Source organism: Zeus faber, assembly GCF_960531495.2.
Source record: "Zeus faber genome assembly, chromosome: 14".
Taxonomy (NCBI): domain Eukaryota; kingdom Metazoa; phylum Chordata; class Actinopteri; order Zeiformes; family Zeidae; genus Zeus; species Zeus faber.
The window spans coordinates 13,053,933-13,072,909 of NC_137200.1; the positions used below are offsets into that span (position 1 = coordinate 13,053,933).

General features: G+C 42.6%; 3 protein-coding genes across 3 annotated transcripts; 1 reads left to right on the top strand and 2 right to left on the bottom strand.

Moving 5' to 3' along the window:
- Positions 1–2,665: 2,665 nt before the first annotated feature.
- On the bottom strand, positions 2,666–4,330 carry crcp (calcitonin gene-related peptide-receptor component protein). Its single transcript, XM_080013139.1, has 6 exons — positions 4,254–4,330; positions 4,026–4,062; positions 3,768–3,866; positions 3,537–3,631; positions 3,378–3,435; positions 2,666–3,146 (listed from the first exon to the last, which is right to left on the bottom strand). Exons 1-6 carry the CDS (start codon positions 4,259–4,261, stop codon positions 3,009–3,011), a joined length of 435 nt encoding a protein of 144 aa, XP_079869265.1. The 5' UTR covers positions 4,262–4,330; the 3' UTR covers positions 2,666–3,008.
- Positions 4,331–4,343: 13 nt separating this feature from the next.
- asl (argininosuccinate lyase) lies at positions 4,344–12,556 on the top strand. Its single transcript, XM_080013138.1, has 16 exons — positions 4,344–4,480; positions 4,751–4,945; positions 6,308–6,391; positions 6,540–6,596; positions 6,704–6,801; positions 7,613–7,690; positions 7,830–7,907; positions 8,237–8,289; positions 8,788–8,850; positions 8,966–9,080; positions 9,367–9,451; positions 9,782–9,841; positions 10,007–10,090; positions 10,637–10,717; positions 10,969–11,075; positions 12,160–12,556. The coding sequence occupies exons 1-16, from the start codon at positions 4,466–4,468 to the stop codon at positions 12,302–12,304; spliced, it is 1,398 nt and encodes a 465-aa protein (XP_079869264.1). The 5' UTR covers positions 4,344–4,465; the 3' UTR covers positions 12,305–12,556.
- A 1,007-nt stretch (positions 12,557–13,563) lies between these two features.
- On the bottom strand, positions 13,564–17,671 carry ca4c (carbonic anhydrase IV c; the record flags this gene model as incomplete). Its single annotated transcript, XM_080013429.1, has 8 exons — positions 13,564–13,755; positions 14,200–14,363; positions 14,644–14,710; positions 14,842–14,934; positions 15,281–15,426; positions 15,634–15,798; positions 16,320–16,362; positions 17,621–17,671. 8 exons carry the CDS (start codon positions 17,669–17,671, stop codon positions 13,564–13,566), a joined length of 921 nt encoding a protein of 306 aa, XP_079869555.1.
- Positions 17,672–18,977: the final 1,306 nt, after the last annotated feature.

Sequence of the window (18,977 nt, forward strand, 5' to 3'; positions counted from 1 at the left end):
ATTGGCCGGTGAAAGGCCGGCGCGCCACAGCTCTTCTGCGTCGGCGATTTTCATTCGCTGACGGTCATTCCAGGACGCACGCACGGCCGTCTCCGTGGGCACCCTCACGTCACAACGCGTCTGCGCTGGCAGTCGGTGTTAACCGTCACAGAGTGAGAAAACGTCTAATAATGAAATATAAATAATAATAATAACAACGAACAAAATATCGCTGCAGGCAGCAAAACATGCGGCCCAGTTTTGGTCGCGTTAGGAACATATTGCAAGTTTTCCGAGTTTCTATAAAACACAACCTCTTGGCGACACCGATACAAATGTTCGAGTACCACGGGGCGTCGCATCAGTTCGTGCTGTCTCTCGTCTTTACGTCAGCGTTACAATCATGAAACGAGCTGTAATTTCCGAGTTTCAAATGAACGCAGCATCGGCTCCGACTTTCCTCTGTCGTCGGCTCTCCCCCAGAGCCCCGAGCTGCACGTACACTGATCCGCCACCACATTAACCTGTGACCCGTGGAGGCGTGGACTCCACAAGACCTCCGAAGGTGTCCTGTGGTATCTGGCACCAAGACGTTAGCAGCAGATCCTTTAAGTCCTGTAAGTTGCGAGGTGGGGCCCCCATGGATCGGGCTTGTTGCATCCCACAGATGCTCCATCCGATTGGACCCTAACCCCCACCATCCACATGATGTAGAAGAAAACGTGATTCATCAGACCAGGCCACCTACTTCTATTGCTCCATGGTCCAGTTCTGATGCTCACATGCCCATTGTAGGCGCTTTCGGCGGTGGACAGGGGTCACCATGGGCACTCTGACGGGTCTGTGGCTACGCAGCCCCATACGCAGCAAGCTGTGACGCACGGTGTGTTCTGACACGTTTCTTTCATAGCAGCATGAACTTTTTCAACAATTTGTGCTGCAGTAGTTCTTCTGTGGGATCGGACCAGACGGGCTAGACTTCGCTCCCCACGCGCATCAATGAGCCTTGGGCGCCCATAACCCTGTTACCGGTTGTCCTTCTTTGGACCACTTTTGGTAGGTACGAACCATTGTATACCAGGAACACCCCATAAGACGTGTCATTTTGGAGATGCTTTGACCCAGTCTTCTAGCCATCACAATTTGGCCCTTGCCAAAGTCACTCAGATCCTTACGCTTGCCCATTTTTCCTGCTTCCAACACATTAACATCAAGAACTGACTGTTCACCTTCTGCCTCATATATCCCACCCCTTGACAGGTGCCACTGGAACAAGCTGATCCATGTTATTCACTTAACCTGTCAGTGGTTTTAATGTGGTGGCTGATCGGCATACATAACATAAGTATATATAACAAAAAGTGAATTGTAATTAATTCAACCAAATTGTCTATAGTAGACCTATGGAATGTATTTTAATCAAACGTGATTGTTTTTGTAGAACAGAGTGGATTCATAATGGTGGAAAAATAATGACAAGACATGGTAACAGGGTGAAACGGTGATCCACTGTGTTCTCCTCTCTTCACAGTTAATAATCTGCTTGTATTTCATGAGTTCCCTTGTGTGCGTTGTGAGGCAACAATGATGGGGTGACGCGGTAACGACACTCTTTGACTAATTATAGTTTTCTCAGTCCTGGTGACACACAGAATCACTACTAACACGAATTACAATTTTCCGAGTCCCATGGAAAGCATCATCGGCTCCTAAAGTCTGTATGTTACGACTGGCTTGAATGCCGCAAAATAAGGAGGGACACAACACCACATCTAAGACCAGATTAGATTCAAACAGAATGTGTGTATTTACAAAAAGGGAAAAAGAGATAAAATATCAAACGAAAAGCTGGATGTCAGGTCATCATGGCCCACTGCAGATACTGCCCCAAGCAACCACTACAGATGATAGTCTACATCACACACAGCCACAACCTGCACATATATAATGAATTAGATGATGAAGTCACAAAGCGCCCTGCTCCACAAACTCATCTTGCTCCACCGCTCGAGCGGAAGTTGTAGAACCTCGGCCTATTGGCAATGCGCAAGTGTTATGCAACATCCGGTAAATAAAACTTTTTTTTCACTAATTCCTGCTCCAATTGTAGATCGATATGGATCAAACTTTAAACACAAGATGCCTAAGACGTCCTGGTTCTATCGAGAATTCAACCATGTCCGTGAGTTTAGCAGTTGTCGTGGGCCAGACACTTTGAGCCCAAAAAATGTATATACGATATAAATAACACAAATTTGTATTAAAAAAGAGTGAACAGCTTACCTTTCCAACTCTCTCTCTCACACACAGACTGCAGTCTTATTAGAATATCAAGAATTACATATATATTTTAAATTACTCTGACACCGCTGTTACAACTGCTAATGTAGGAACTTCACCACCTATACAATTTCTTTTGATATGATTGAATGATTGAATGATTGAATACTTATCTGAAGAAACAAGATACACTTATACACATATTATATATAGGCACTTATACACTGTATTATAGGCCCTGTTATATCAACGCACTAGATATGGTAAGTACTTTTATATTGCTTTAAGAACATTTAAAGAGCAAGTACTTAAATAATTTTACTTAAGTAGAAAACTCAACATGGTACTGTGGTCCCATTTTGTCCATAGCAAACCTACAAACAAAGATCAACCCCAATGTTTTAAAATTGTCTTTAATAAAACATTGTCTTTGTAACATTGTAAAACATTATTCCAGAGGTCTATGTTGCTCCTCAGCAACATCAGCAAGAGCCATTAGGTATCACAAACCATATACTGTACAGGAACACATCACACACAAATATACAAAAGAAAAAAAAAAGAAATATGCCAGTTATATAAAATCTTGTTTTTCATCCCAAATAATAATTTCATGATTACAAGTAATGTTATTCTGAAATTATAATAATACGTTCATACGTTCAATACGTTCATACTACTCCACAATACTCATAACTGGTCTTTGGGTGCAGATATCGTTGTCTGGCACTTTGCTGCATCGTGATTTGTCATTGGGCTTGATCCATGACTACATCAGCTGAGGTGGCAATTTCTTGTTCCGGGTCCCCAGGAAGTATATCTGTAACAGTCTGGATGAGTTCCTCAATCTGTTCCTCTGACAACCGCTCTTCACTTTCTTCTACCATCTAAGAAAACAAAGTGAGAAATCTGAGATGTTATGCGAGAATATGTGACCAGGCAATGAATGGGGCGAAGTACAACGCATCAAGGTATATTTTATGAGCAGGTTAGCAAAATAAATAAATAAATAAATAAATAAATAAATACAATTAAAAATTAAGCGACCCTTTTACAAAATCAAAGACACGTTGCATATCAAATAAAAAGTATGTCGGACATTAAAAATGGCCACTCACTAGTTGGATCTCCACTGCTGTCTGAGGTCTGTGATTCAGCAGCTGTAGTTTCTCTGCTCTGTTTAGACAAAATATTACTTTTTTTTTTTGCAATACAGCGGCATGCAATATCGTCATCGTGTGTAAACCGAAGGACTTCATATTTCCGACACAACTTACTTTGTAAGTTTGTGAGGCATCATAGTGGTGAGGAACTCCTTCACGATCTCTGGACTCTGTCTGCTGCAGGGGGTCTTTGACAGGTGCTTCAGCGTCTGCAAGGTGACGCACAGCGTGTGGGAGTAACAGTTGCCAAAATGGATATCGCACACAACACAATTCGAGCAGGTCATGAGAAGGCGTGATCTCCATTTAATTTTTTTTTTTTGTTTTTATCTTGCAAGTACACACCTCATACATAATGGTGTTGAGATTCTGCTGCCCCGTGCTGTGTTTGTTCTTCCCACTGTCCTTCCTCTGTTCCTTGAGATCCGTGAGGAGTTTGAACACCTGACAGACACAGCAACGTTTATTGTGGGACACTATCTTTTGGTTACTGTGAGAAATAAAGAACGGGAGAGGAACAAGATAAAAAACAAAACCACACAATTGAAGCGGGGTCTTGGAGGAAAAAAATAAATAAAAATCAGTCAAATGCACGAAAGTTACCTCAAAGTTACTCAGCAGAGCAGCGTTGGCATCCTTCCTGTGGCGGGGGACATGTTTGGGGAGTGACACCAGGTTCACAATCATAACTCACAACGATCAAGGACATACACAGGGCGTGAGCCAAATAAAATAAATACGACATGAGCCCATTGTTTTCATTTACAACCACGACACGCCAGCACGACGAATGTAACCTGGATACGGACGAATGTAGAACCACCAACTTACACTTCCATCCTTTGAAGGCGGGGTATCTGCCTTGCTTTTCCGACTCCGGGTGTGTCCGGTCGGGGTTCCGGGCGGAATCGACGGCGAGAAGAAAAGGTTCCGCTACATAATGCGAGGGGGCGAGTTGTCGCCGAAACCAAAAACAAAAAAGCGCCCCCACGCATTAACAGCAGAGGCCCCACATTCACCAAAGAAAACCTTTATTGATCAGCATGGCGAACTCTGAGGTAGGTTAAGCAGGCGGTGTACGCGAGCCCCGGACGAGCTTATTCGACGTGGGTTTGTATGTATATGGTGGGCTGTTGTTTTAGCAGCCAGCTGGCCGCAGGCTGACCGAGCAGAACGCTCGGTCAGGAAGTTCAGTCGCGGTCACGCTGCGGATGTTGGACTATGCAGCTGGAGGGCTTCGCCTATGACTACTTTATGACTTGAATTAGAGTGAGCAAACTATCGTCCTGTCAAGACAAACAAAATGTTCTGACGTTGACCTCCCCAAGGGAGAAAAACTTTGGGGCGGCCGCTTTGTGGGCAGCACGGACCCCATCATGGAGAAGTTCAACGCCTCCATCGGCTGTGACCAGCGGATGTGGGAGGCTGACATTCGAGGGAGCAAAGCCTATGTGAAGGCTCTGGAGAAGGCCAAGCTGGTCTCCACAGAGGAGATGGACAGTGTGCTGCAAGGGATGGACCAGGTAAACTCCTGCAGCCGCCACACATACCAAGGGATTAGCATGGGTGGTCAGAAAATGATGTTAAAGAGTATCTGTCTGTCTATCTGTCTGTCTGTCTATCCATCTAGCTGTCTGTGTGTGATCTATATCTATCTCTCTGTCTCTCTGTCTGTCTGTCTCCACCACCCTGGTTGTACATTATGTCCAGGTTATTGGATAACAGTTTAAAAATGTGCCCCGATGCAGAATTCCACTTCTGTGTTATGCAGAGTGTACAGTGAACAATGGCTTTGTCGCGTGACGCCATGACGTGATGCCACCTGCCAAATAGCAAACCCTTTCACCCACATACTAAACTTGTGTTTTTAGCTGTCCAATATGCACCAGTGGTTTTCCTTGGCACGCTTTACAAAGACTCTTAAAGTAAACGCAACACTGCTCCTGTAGATAAAGCAACAGCATTCTAGGCAAGGCAAGTGTATTTTTATAGCACATTCTGTACACAAGGGACATTTAAAGTGCTGTGCGTAAGGCATAAAATCCAATATATATACCCAAAGAAGAAAAAAGGCATAGAAATGAAATGCTAAAAACAGATTGTCATGGGTGTATCCCAGCCCTGGTCTCCATATGTTGAGGCTGAGGCTAGCCCAACATAAGACGATGCAAACAGCTTTTATAGTAATTGTAGTAGTAATTGTAATAAGTAAGTAATAAGTATTTGTAGTAAATGTATGCATTGTATGCATACTAACACAGTTTACTGATGCGTAGATTACAGAAACACAGTATTGATCACTGTATAATCTCTTGAACTTGAACTTGCTTGTTTATTGAAATGTATTGTTTATTTTACCAAGTGTTTGTCTTTGTGCTCCCCTGCACATGTGATTACCTCAGGTAGGATACAGCCAAACCAGAACTGGAAGATTTCAAATCCTTTTCTAGAGGGGAGGCCCGGACTTTTCCAAGTGTGGTGGATGTGGGGGGTAGCAGTTCTAAGGGAATAGGCTTTTAATGTACCGTAAATCCATGTACTATATATGGCAATATAGGTAAAATAAGCTCTCCTTATATTAAGTATTATTTAGCCATGGAAGTAATGCATTTAACATAAAACTGCATTTATTGACTGATTGTATAATGACGAGGGTTTGTCTCTGTAGGAGGAGCTTCCAGCTTCCAAAAGCCTGGGATAGAAGCTCCTCTCTCTGCATGAGTCCTGCTGGATGCAGCAAGTGCTAGGACCTGATAGCCCAGGGCCTAGCTTTGTTTTGATATATTTTTTTGTTTTGGAAAGTTAAGTTTCATTATGTTGTTCTGAGCAGCCTAGGGTTTATTTTCAGGATCTATCTTTTAGTTATTTTCCCTCTTTCTTTCCAGATCTCCGTTGAGTGGTCCAAAGGCGTCTTTGTGATCAAACCTGGAGATGAAGACATTCACACCGCCAATGAACGCAGGCTCAAGGTAAAACACATTTCAGTGGCCGGCGACATCTCCCTGTGAGCCAGACGAGCGGTTCCTTTGAACAGATCAAGGGTTTGGCGATCGAGTCCGTAAAAAATATTCAATGTAGAGAAGAGTGTTCTGTGAGGCCTGTCTGGGGCTGTTTCAGGAGCTGATTGGCGAACCAGCCGGGAAATTACATACCGGCAGGAGCAGAAATGACCAGGTTTGTCTCTCAAAGATTCCGCCCAGAGCATATTTCAACCCGTGAATTACACATTGCTCAATGCTGCACGGCACAACTGCGGTTGTTAAAATCATCTGTTTGACCAGGTGGTGACGGACATGAGGCTGTGGCTGCGGGATGCCATCGCAACGCTGAAGGGGAACGCCCTCCAGCTGATCACTACGATGGTGGAGCGGGCAGCAGTGTGAGGGCATGAGTCCAAACAATAGTTAGCAACCCCATTGTGAAGATGTGGGAAGACGATGTTGTACACACCACACACGCTTCCCAATCCATCAGTTTTTTCCAGCCATGACCACTTTTCGTTACCGACACCGATTCAGAGTCCTGAACTTTACATATTTGCTGACGCCGGCAAACCAATCGGTCCAGCACTTTTAGTGAACACAATAGACTGAAGGTTGGAGTCGTTCGGACATAATGATTGACCCATAAGACATTTTTCTACATAAGAGGAGTCCAACATAGCTCTATGTATCCAAAAAAGCAAATCAAGCTGCTTGAGTTAAATGTCTGCCGTGTCTAATATGGCTCATGGTTTTGGATTTAGTGTATTCTCTGATACTGATACCAGGATCACTGTCTAAAATAAACAACACCTTATGTCTTTTCTTTGAAACACATTTCATCTAGGGCTGGGTGATATATCCATATAGTACTGATATTGTGATACAGTATGTGACTAGATCGTCTGGGATTTTTGTTACCTTAAAAGTGTGATCCAGTTAAATGTTGTCTTTAAAGCTGCATTCCAGTAAAGTACTGCAACTTTCTGAACTTCGTAGACTGTTCTAGCTGATCAACGCCTCTACCTACTCGGTGATACTGTAATAGCCACATTACTAATAATTATTTCTCAAATAGTTCTCGTGGGTGAATATCTTATGACGGCACCTGTAGTCTCATCCAAAATCTCGTCCAATAAAAGAAACAAACGCGATGTTCGATTTTGTCAAATACTGCACAGTCCTTCTTTCAACCAATCTTTGCTTCAGTGAAATCGACGTCCTGTTTCCTGGTTACACCCACATGCAGAGAGCACAGCCCATCAGGTGGAGCCACTGGATCCTGAGGTAACCTGCTCCACTCAGTGTGCATCCACCCTATTGGGGGATGCTGCATTTTTTATTCCATTGATAATCAACGTGTCATTCATATGAGTCTCCTCCTGTTCCCCCTGTTCCTGTACGCCGGCCGAGTTGCCCCTTCCAGTCACGCTGTGGCCCTGAGCAGAGACGTGGAACATCTTCAGGAGATCCGGAGGCGTGTTAACGTGCTGCCCCTCGGCAGGTGCTTCCAACTTCATTTCTGTTTGCTTTTTAAGCCGGTCGTCTAGTAAGCGGAGGGTTGCTGGCTTGATCCCTGGCTCCTCCTGGTAGCGTGCTGATGTGTCTTTGAGCAAGACACTTAACCCCCTAAATGCTCCCCGGGTGCCTCCATATGACAGCCCACTGCTCCTAGATACGTCAGTTACTAGGATGGGTAAATGCATCCCAAATCCCATTGTGGGACTGATAAGGGTATATCAAATATAAAATAAAATAAAAAAAATGAGATATATATATATATATATATATGTGTTTATATTTCTTTTCTGATGTGAATTATTTTATTTTCAGTGGTGCTATTGCTGGAACACCTTTTAATATAGATCGGGAGCTACTGTGTGCAGGTGAGAGCCCTTTCTACATTCATTTTTATAAAAGGTTTTTAATTAATTAAAGGATATTGTTTGTTCACTAGGGATGGATCTATGCCGCTTGTTCATGACCAATATGGATTGTGAATCCTAAACGTATTAATTATTGGCCGATATTGTGTACTGGTCCAATCCATTTTGTGTTTGGGAAAGTATGGACTCAGACTGTTACTTTGGGGTATGAGACCATAATTGTTGACATTTGAGCTCTCATATCTTTCACCATTAAAGACATCTTATATGCAACATGTTTGTCATGGCTTAGTATCAGATTGTTGCATTAGGGTTATTTTTTGATTTGATACGCACTTTCCCCCTTGTAGTTCAGCCATATCCCATACCAATATTTCTCTCTGGCCAGGAGTAACCACCTAAATGACCCTCTTGTTTACTGTCCCGTGAGCTTTGTGCTGGCAGAAAAAGAAGTGTGTGTTTGCTTTCCTCACTCTGGTTTCCTTATATCGGCCCTAGAGTTGGCTTTCGAGGACATCAGCATCAATAGCCTCGACGCCACGGGCCAAAGGGACTTTGTTGGTATGGTCATCACACCAGTGGAACACTGACAAAAACAAATTTTTCTCACATTTTACCGAGTAGGTTTTGTTCTGTTGTTGGGTTCTGTTGAATTGTTTATTTTACATTATTTTAGCTGAGTTCCTATTCTGGGCCTCCCTGTGTCTGACTCACCTCAGCAAAATGGCCGAAGACCTGATGCTGTACAGCACGAAGGAGTTTTCATTCCTTAGCCTCTCTGATGCCTACAGGTGTGTGTGTGTGTGTGTGTGTGTGTGTGTGTGTGTGTGTGTGTGTGTGTGTGTGTGTGTGTGTGTGTGTGTGTGTGTGTGTGTGTGTGTGTGTGTGTGTGTGTGTGTGTGTGTGTGTGTGTGTGTCTGTCAGGATGTGTTGTATAAACCTATTTCATTAGTTTTACATTCTACACAGTGTGTCAGTTAAAGAATGCTTTCACCTGTTCTTGCATCACTTCAGATTTTCCTTAAATATGACCATTAAAAACATTGTGTGTGTGTGTGTGTGTGTGTGTACTGGAAGTACTGGAAGCAGTTTGATGCCGCAGAAGAAGAATGCGGACAGTCTGGAACTGATCCGGAGCAAAGCAGGCCGTGTTCTTGGCAGAGTAAGTTCCCCTGAATTAATCTTAGATGCGCCAAAGGTCAATCATCCAGCCCTGATTTAAAAACAAGAAAGTTTTTCTTTGAGATTCATGTCAATAAGAACCCAATTAGAACAGCTGCGTAGCAGACGGGACTTGCTATTCTCACCCTGAAACGCGGCCGAAAAGTTAAAAGTGCTATTCATTCCAGGCAGCGTTATGAAGTTGGTGATTGTCAAATTGTGCTCCCTGGATTGTGGTTGCCATTAAAGTCACTCTGCATTAACGCTGCTGCTCGCTCGGCACAATATATCCCATCCAACTGTTGCATTTATACTTCTTTCTGTATTGCAGTGTGCAGGGTTTATGATGACACTGAAGGGTCTGCCAAGCACTTACAACAAAGACCTGCAGGTGTGTGTGTGTGTGTGTGTGTGTGTGTGTGTGTGTGTGTGTGTGTGTGTGTGTGTGTGCGTGTGCGTGCGTGCGTGTAGTGTAGTGTGTGTGTGTGTCTTTTTCAGTGGCTCTCATGCTCCCATTTTGTTTCCCTTTGCCCTTCTTTGTGCCGTCCTGGTCCAGGAGGACAAGGAGGCCATGTTTGACTGCTTTGACACAGTTCACGCTGTGCTACAGGTGACAACAGGAGTGATTTCCACGCTCAAGGTCAGCGCTGTGCTTTTATAATCACTCTTGAAATGACAAAATGGCATATAGTAAATTATGTAATTTTTCTTTTGCCTATTGTAAAAAACAAAAATAAAAGGATTCATTAGGGTAGGATTCATTCCTGGTACGATGAATTAGTGTGTTCTGTGGGGAACCTATGGTCAATGTTGGACGGTAAAGGTAAGGGAACCTGTCTCTGTGGGGTCACCAAGTTGATAGTTATCATCTAAAACTTATATCCACCAAACCTCAAGAATCTTCAATAAAAGAAGTTGTGACTCTAAGAAGGGCGACCCACTTCCACTCCTGCCGTCAACGCTGTCGACATTCTACAGGTCACATTGTCATTATGTAGCTCAGTGTGTTACTACGACTAATCTTACTCCGTCGACTGTGTTGGAAGACTCTCGGGTAAAGCGACAATTTAGGAATTTTATGCAAAAATGTTCCCACCAAAAGTAAAGTCAATGAAGCACAGAAATGATGATCCGCAAACCGCCTGGCTTCACACCGCTTCACGTGAGCACATCTGCTCGTTTTCAGATCAACCAAAGTGTGATGGAGGCGGCGCTCAGTCCTGACATGCTAGCCACTGACCTGGCCTACTACCTCGTGAGGAAGGGCGTGAGTGTCTCGTTTCCGTGTGTGTTTCCTGTCGGATTGAGTTTTTTCTTCCCCCGGGTGCTTCAAGTCGTGGCGATCTTTATATAATTGAGACCCTTTTAATGGCAGTTGAGGCAGATGATAGTGTTTGAACCATGAGCGGAGATTAGACCCTGGCACCGTGAGGGTGAAGTGAGTGAAGAAGAGGATGGATGGATGGATGGATGGATATCGGGTGTATATTCTTAGGTATACTGTATGTCTCTTTGTAGATACCATTCAGAGAGGCCCACGGACTGTCTGGTAAAGCTGTGTACATGGCTGAATCCAAAAACATTGATCTGAACCAACTCACCGTGGATGACTTGGCCACTATAAGGTGATTGTGTGTGTGTGTGTGTGTGTGTGTGTGTGTGTGTGTGTGTGTATATATACGTGTGTGTGTGTGTGTATGTGGGTAAATGTGTGTATATGTGTGTATATATATATAGGTATATATATGTGTATATACTGTATATATATATATGTATATATATATATATACAGTGTATATATATATATATGTGTGTGTGTGTGTGTGTGTGTGTATGTGTGTAAATGTGTGTATATGTGTGTATATATATATAGGTATATATATGTGTATATACTGTATATATATATGTATATATATACGTGTGTGTGTGTGTGTGTGTATGTGTGTAAATGTGTGTATATGTGTGTATATATATATAGGTATATATATGTGTATATACTGTATATATATATATGTATATATATATATATACAGTGTATATATATATATATATGTGTGTGTGTGTGTGTGTGTGTGTATGTGTGTAAATGTGTGTATATGTGTGTATATATATGTGTATATACTGTATATATATATGTATATATATACAGTGTATATATATATATATACGTATGTGTGTAAATGTGTGTATATGTGTGTATATATATAGGTATATATATGTGTATATACTGTATATATATATGTATATATATACAGTGTATATATATATATATATGTGTGTGTGTGTGTGTGTGTCATTATTCATAATGATTATATATAATCACATTAAGTGTGCTTTAAGCGCTGCACTATTACTATTATTGCACATGTTATTATTATTAGTTTTATAGCCAAATTTTGCCATGCTACTTACCCCAAAGTTTTTGAACCACTTACATCTTAATTACATCAAAGCACTCTTACCTCGTGGAAGGGTCAGGCCAGCGGTTCACACAGTTATATTTAAGCTTTTCCTATGGGAAAAGGATTGAAGCAAATAAATCCAGCCGTCGTGGAAACCCATGTAAACATGTTTTGGGAATTTCCCCACACCTACATACACGTACGCTCACACGCAGACAAACCCAGCACACGTTTGCATTTTTGCCTGCTTGCTCCATATTTACTGCTTTCTCTTTGGTTCTTTCCTCTCTTTCTCCCCACATTTCAGCCCTCTGTTTGAAAGTGATGTGTCCTCAGTGTGGGACTATAGGAGGAGTGTGGAGCAGTATAGCGCCCCCGGTGGCACAGCCAAGAGCAGCGTCGCTGCACAGGTGCAACACCTGAGGAAGTGGCTCCAGCAGCAGGTCCAGTGACTGCTTCAGTTACTGACCGCGCCGGTATCGATAAGATTATACACTTTGTTTGCGGTTATCTGCAAGGTAGCTTGTATTCAGCCCTCTAGAACAATCCCCGCTCTTATGAACTACGTGAAATACGTTACTGTGAGAAAAGGGGTTGCAGGTAATTGGTATTGTTGGTATTACCAACAATACTGAAGTCAAACAAATAAGTCAACAATGTTTACTCTTTGTTTATTGAGCGATTGCATTAAAATAAACCTATAACTGATATGCCTTGATGTTTATTTCAGAAGAAGAGGTGATTATTTAAAGAAACCATACATCAAACAAGCAGAAATAGAGTTTGCTCATAGGGTGTGGTTCACTAAGGGTGTGGCTTTAACTTCAACAGGGAGCGGTGGAGAGGCGTGACTTGCTACGTGTAGTTCCACTCAAATTTCGGACATGATTCTTCATCTTAAGACATGACTCATATTTGGTTTAATATTGAAGATTTTCCGAGGACGGTATGTTATTTTACCCGTCTTTCATGCCTGTTGGGGTTTGATCCAGTTATTGATTCTTATTTCATTTAAATCTACATATCTTTCTTTACTGCACTGTTTTTCTGTCACTCCACACCCATGTTGAGCACTAGCATTACAGCATTATATACGATATTATAATCTATTATCTGTAATCTAATGTAATGAACCATGACATTCTACGTATTAGTATTTATAAAAATAGGAACTATTAAGACGGCTCTGGAATTTCAGATACAAGCCACCTAAAGTAAATATTTCTGCCTAAAAAGGGATATAAAATGTATGATCGTAAAATCACCTGCTGCGTTACGTTAGCGTTCCATCATGTTGAAAATCCTGTTTCGTTTTACAGACCTTGATTTGACTTTTTTTTTTTTTCCCCAACAATTTATACAAGCACTTCAAGGGGGCAAAACTGCCTACCAGCCGCCCCTGCGCTTTTTCATTGCTGCCAAGATTAGGGGTCTCAACAATGACATTTTACCAATCTCGTCACAGTTTTTTTACATTCTAAATGGTACAACAAAGGTTGGTTGATTAAAGCAAACATGCTCTGAGATGTCAATGTGAAAAACTGGAAAAGTGTATTTCCATATTGAATCATCCCTAAGCAATACTCGTGTTCGATGGTTAAAAGGAATCAGTATTTCAAATTAGCAGGTCACGGATTCTGCACACTATGAAGTTGTGATTGTGCAATGAAGTTGTGATTTCTCACGTGCCAACACCTGAGGTAAAAGCCTTTTAAACAAAGCCTGCGTCATCCAAAGTCCCACTGAGGGAGAGAACACCTAGACACAGGGTTATTAAATTGGGTACAACTGCCCTCGCTCTGGAGCGATACACCACTCTGCCATCTAGAGGCTGCGTCGGCCGGAAGATGTTGGTCATGGGCTGACCCGTCCAGAAGCGGCACTGCTGAGCGACTGCCACGAGCTAGAGAGAGAGAGAGAGAGAGATATCAATTCATCCAACCCTCTTCTTAAAGTGGTAATCTGTGAAATCGGGTTCCAGTCCCAGAATTCCGTTGGAAACTGCTAGGTTTTTTTTGTTTTTTTTCCCCTCAACATCTAGATTAAGCCTCGTCTTCGCTCTACAACATTCATTTTAATTGTTCCCAATAATGATTTCTACTCTGTTTATTGGCTTGTACTCAACTAATAGTCTTAGTGGTTTTCTTTATGGCAAAATCTTGCTGCGTAGTTACGTCTCCCGGCTCGTAATTTTATTATGTACATCATTTTTGAATGGATTATTATTTAACTGGTAAAAAGCAATTTGTACCTGGTTCCGAATCTCAAATCAACAAACCCTTAAGCCTGAGCTGCACTTTTGTGTCTCCAGTGTTCATTTTAAGACATTTGACCTTTGCGCTCATACCTGTCTGTTGCTAATGGGGAGGGTCTTGTGGAAGACAGTCCACGCCACCGCCTGCTCGCACCCCGGCGTCGTCATGGAGCCCACGTAGCGGTAGTAACTGTGGAGGTCCTTCGACGGAGGGAGGATGTCCCTGAGTCGGAAGTTGTGGACCGGCGCCGCGCTGCCTGGGATGGAACGCAGGCGGTCAGGTGAGGTGGGGGACTACTACGTTCATGATTTTTAGAACATAAAAACATGAAAAAAATAAAACGGCATCAATTACAATTAATTGATGAACAATCAAAACAAAGGAAAAAACCTCATTCGCCAATAAACTACCGAACAACTGTGGCAAAGCGGCAGAGACTAAACACGAATAAAATGTGTTTGGTTATAAAACAATTACTGATGCACCACAGATTAGTTTATTCTCCAGTTGGTTACAGTCGGGAGGCTTCGCTGTACCATTGTTTTGGATGTGCCCCATAGCAGCTATGAGAGAGTTCAAATTGGGGTGGTCATCCGTCGACTCCTGGGAAAGAAAGGAGTACATCTTTATGGACCTATGGTGAATACAGCACCGAATTCGGGATCAGATACTGGAGAGGTCGACCGTGTTTTGAGATTACCCGCCCTCAATCAGAAATGACTTTGACGCATCACCTCGAACAGGAAGGAGAGCAGCGCGATGCCGGCCATGTCGTGTTCCGCCTCCGCCAGAGATCCGTACGGCTCCTTGATGTGCACTATGTGCAGCTGGAAAGAGAGGAGCCGTGTGAGTAAGTCAGTAAAGCTTTTATTTATAGAGCACTTTTAAAAAGCAATACGCTCCAAAGTGCTTTACCGGCCACAATCGTCACCGACGACGGAGAAAAACAAAGAACAAAACTGAAGTCAAGTAAAGAATATAAAGTAAAAACACAATGTCACAAGCTATCACGAGCAATAACAAATTCTAATCAAGAGGATGAAACCTCAGAGATGGACCTTTTGCGACAACCAACGCAATGGGCTTCGTCTAATGGATCGAGGATCGACTTTTTTCGGGTGGGCTCGAATCTCCGCGTCGCCGCATCGGGTGCCCCCGACCGCCCGCACTTGCCTCCATGGGGAACCTCTCCCCGTCTATGGTGTGCTCCGACCCCGGCCTCCCGTCCACCCCCCAGTGCAGATGGAACTGGAGAGCTCTGTAGTTCCCCGGCAGGGCCCCGCCCGACAGGCGCACGGACTGGGGCAGGGCGAAGTGGACTGCGGGGGATGAGGCAGAATTCATTTAACCGGTCAAGTACGTTCACCTCGTTTTTTTTTAAATCAAAATCAGGCAAAGAAAAGAGGAGGCGGGATGCTTGAGGTAGTTCATTCCGCATGAACGTCATCATATATCCCTTTTATATTGTCGATACCTTCACAGCGATATGTTTAAAAAAACAAACTTTCAAAAAACACTTTAAATACCTGAATGTCCCAAATTTTCCGCCGTGATGTTGATTTTGTCGTCGTGACCGATAAATACGAGCGGCGGCAGTGCGGTGTTGACGTGCACGTTTCTGGTGACAATGTTGATGGGCGACTGGCGTAGTCCCCCACAATTAGGGAACTGAATTTTCCAGTGGCGAGGGTCTAGAAAAGAAAAGAAAAATTTTTAGAAAAGCCAAAAGCTGTGGCATGAGCAAGCAATTATGGAGTTGAAGTATTGGGAGGGCAGGGGGGGAATCCCACTTCCTATATTTCAAGAAGTATAAATGGCTCAAGAACACAGCAGTAGGTTGAAAATATTTTTCTCGTGAGTGCTGAGAGAAGACACGTGTTGACCATATGTTTGGATGTGCAGGTGTATGAATGTGTTCAGCTGTCGCTTTTTGGTGAAGGTGAAAGTGTTGATCCTACAATTGGGCCATGTGGGCCTTGTTACTGTACATATTCAGATTCTGATGCCGATGCCTCAATGGCCTCAGAGGCCTTGCGACCTCCTTCGGGGGTCTGGAACCCCGGGGTTGGGAATCCCTGATGTAACGTGTGTGGTTTTCTTTTTCATTATTTTTTTTGTTTTTCCATCTTTTTGACAGAAGGCGGGAAACTTGCACTTTTTTTTTGTTATTCTTGGTCAGTGTTGAATCTCTACACCAGACATCTTCTCTTACCTCTGCATCTGTCATCGCACGAGTACTGGCTGTCGTAACACCACTGGGCTGAAAAGGGCCAAAACACACACACACACACACACACACACACACACACACACACACACACACACACACACACACACACACACACACACACACACACACACACTCCTTTGTCAGTAGTAGTACTCTGCTCTAGTAGTAATTAACCAATTGTTAACGCTCTAATGACCAGGGTGTTTTCCCTGATTCAGCGAACTCTTCCCCTCACCGAGGGGTGGGGCGAATCTTATCAAATGTGGCCTAATGTGTATCAGATTGCAGGCCCTTGGGATGAAAAGGGTTGAGAATCCCTGCACGAGAGAAGCCAACACTTAGGTTGTGACACACCCTGTTGGCCTCGCCTTTGCACTGCGGGTAAGCACTGTGAATAATCGAATTGGGCTTCTAGTAGTAATAATATTTACAGTAATCATTATATTTATATCAAGAATCGAGATTCAAGAGGTTTATTCGTCACATACATATACATACGTTCATACATACATGCAGTGAAATGTCTTTGCAACGCAACCGGAGATTATGCACAATAGTTACGAAACCGAACTTAATAGATGGCCTAATTCCTGCCTAGCAACTAACTAAAACTAACTGATTCCTAAAACGTAATGCAGTTAGTGAATAGAATAATATAAATTAAATAAAATAGAATAAGACTCAAAAAGAAAGTACAGAGCAGGGGTATAAAATAGGAGGGAATAGAGTTATGTATATGGGATAGGCTATTTGTATATACAGATATGTGCAATAAAGTGCATGTGAATAAAGTGAGTATGGAGATTTATAGACATGTTCAATTATTCATATCGATTTTTTTTAATGTTGTTCAAAATAAAGCCTGCGTACATAAGTCCGTTCTGAGCAGTAATGGATTCAGCATTGCGCACTCTGAAACAACCTCCTCAGAAAGTGGCACACCGTGTTACCTGGAAGAAAGGCAGAATTTCCTGATATTTGTAGACGGTCTCGGGGGGCGCCGTTTACCTCGGATATATACTTGTGTACTGGAGGTTGCGGTGAGTGTACAGCGGTGTGACCTCTGGGATAAGACACGGGAGATATCGGGTGATAACCGCTGATAAAGACCATTGTACTCTGTGTAATTGCTGGTTGTCCTGTTTTGATGATGATGATGATGTGAAATCTGCCTGTGCTGGTGGCCGAGGCGCCATAGAGAAGCATTGAGCCGTCGCAGGGAAACAGATTAACCTTGCCGCCTCCAACAATGCCGCTCTTTGAGCCAGGGTGACTTTTCTCACCAGCAGAGAACAATGTGCAGGTGGCAGCTGCTCCACCCAGTGCTCCGCCATTACACAAGCAGCCCCCAAAAAATGACATCTCAGATTTAAACCAGGTCATGTGGCCCCTTATTGTCCCATCTGTAACGTAAACATCTTCTAGTGGATTTTTACTCCTTAAGCAATATTGGTGGCAAAAGATATGTACGCAAGCTATAAATACTGTGTGTGCAAACTTGCACAATTTCCTTTTGGGTGTAAATTGTCGATACAGAGGTTTATTGTTATTTCTTTTTTAGTTTTCTTGTATATTGCTATTTAAAAAAAGAAAAGTTACTTTTTTGTTTTTGGGATACTACCGATTATTTTCAGTTTCGGATTGTATTGCGGTATTACTATTTTTACCTATTGCTTTGATGTGAACTGAATCTATCTATCTATCTATCTATCTATCTATCTATCTATCTATCTATCTATCTATCTATCTATCTATCTATCTATCTATCTATCTATCTATCTATCTATCTATCTATCTATCTATATCCATCCATCCATCCATCCATCCATCATCTATCTATCTGTCCATCCATCCATCATCTATTCTTCCATCCATCTATCTATCTATCTATCTATCTATCTATCTATCTATCTATCTATCTATCTATCTATCTATCTATCTATCTATCTATCTATCATCCATCTCTCTGTCCATCCATCCATCCATCTCTATGTCCATCCATCCATCCATCCATCCATCCATCCATCCATCCATCTATCTATCTATCTATCTATCTATCTATCTATCTATCTATCTATCTATCTATCTATCTATCTATCTATCTATCTATCTATCTATCTATCTATCTATCTATCTATCTATCTATCTATCTATCTATCTATCTATCTATCCCTCCCTCCCTCCATCCATCTATCTATACTCAATCTATGCTTTGCTATATTTGATGCTTTTATAACTTTGAAAGTGGCTATTTGCTATGTTTAAGCCATTCGACAGAGAAAAAGAAAACACACTCCAAATTAAAATAAAAAAAGGACTTCTCAAAAGGCGATCTTCAACAGAGCAAGGTTCACAGTCAGGTTGGCATGCAAAAATGTATTCCCAAATGAGCGTTTTACTTTTCAAGCAGGTCCTACCTGAGCACCGAGAGCAGAGCAGTGAGAGCAGAACCGGCAGGCAGAGAGAGAGGTCCATGTTTAACACACCTGGCTGACCACCTCTTTTACACACTGACCCTGGACCTCTGAGTGGGGACACAGCCATGAGAGAGAGAGAGCGAGAGAGAGAGAGTGAGAGAGAGAGAGAGAGACAGAGAGAGAGAGAGAGAGAGAGAGAATAACTTCACTTGGGTGTTTTCGG

Coding starts and splice junctions, on each gene's coding strand:
- crcp (XM_080013139.1), bottom strand. Junction 3,632..3,767: donor TCAACACCATTATGTATGAG/GTGTGTACTTGC, acceptor GTCACCTTGCAG/ACGCTGAAGCACCTGTCAAA. Junction 3,436..3,536: donor ATGCCTCACAAACTTACAAA/GTAAGTTGTGTC, acceptor TTGTCTAAACAG/AGCAGAGAAACTACAGCTGC.
- asl (XM_080013138.1), top strand. Junction 6,392..6,539: donor CCAATGAACGCAGGCTCAAG/GTAAAACACATT, acceptor GGGCTGTTTCAG/GAGCTGATTGGCGAACCAGC. Junction 9,452..9,781: donor CAGGCCGTGTTCTTGGCAGA/GTAAGTTCCCCT, acceptor TCTGTATTGCAG/TGTGCAGGGTTTATGATGAC.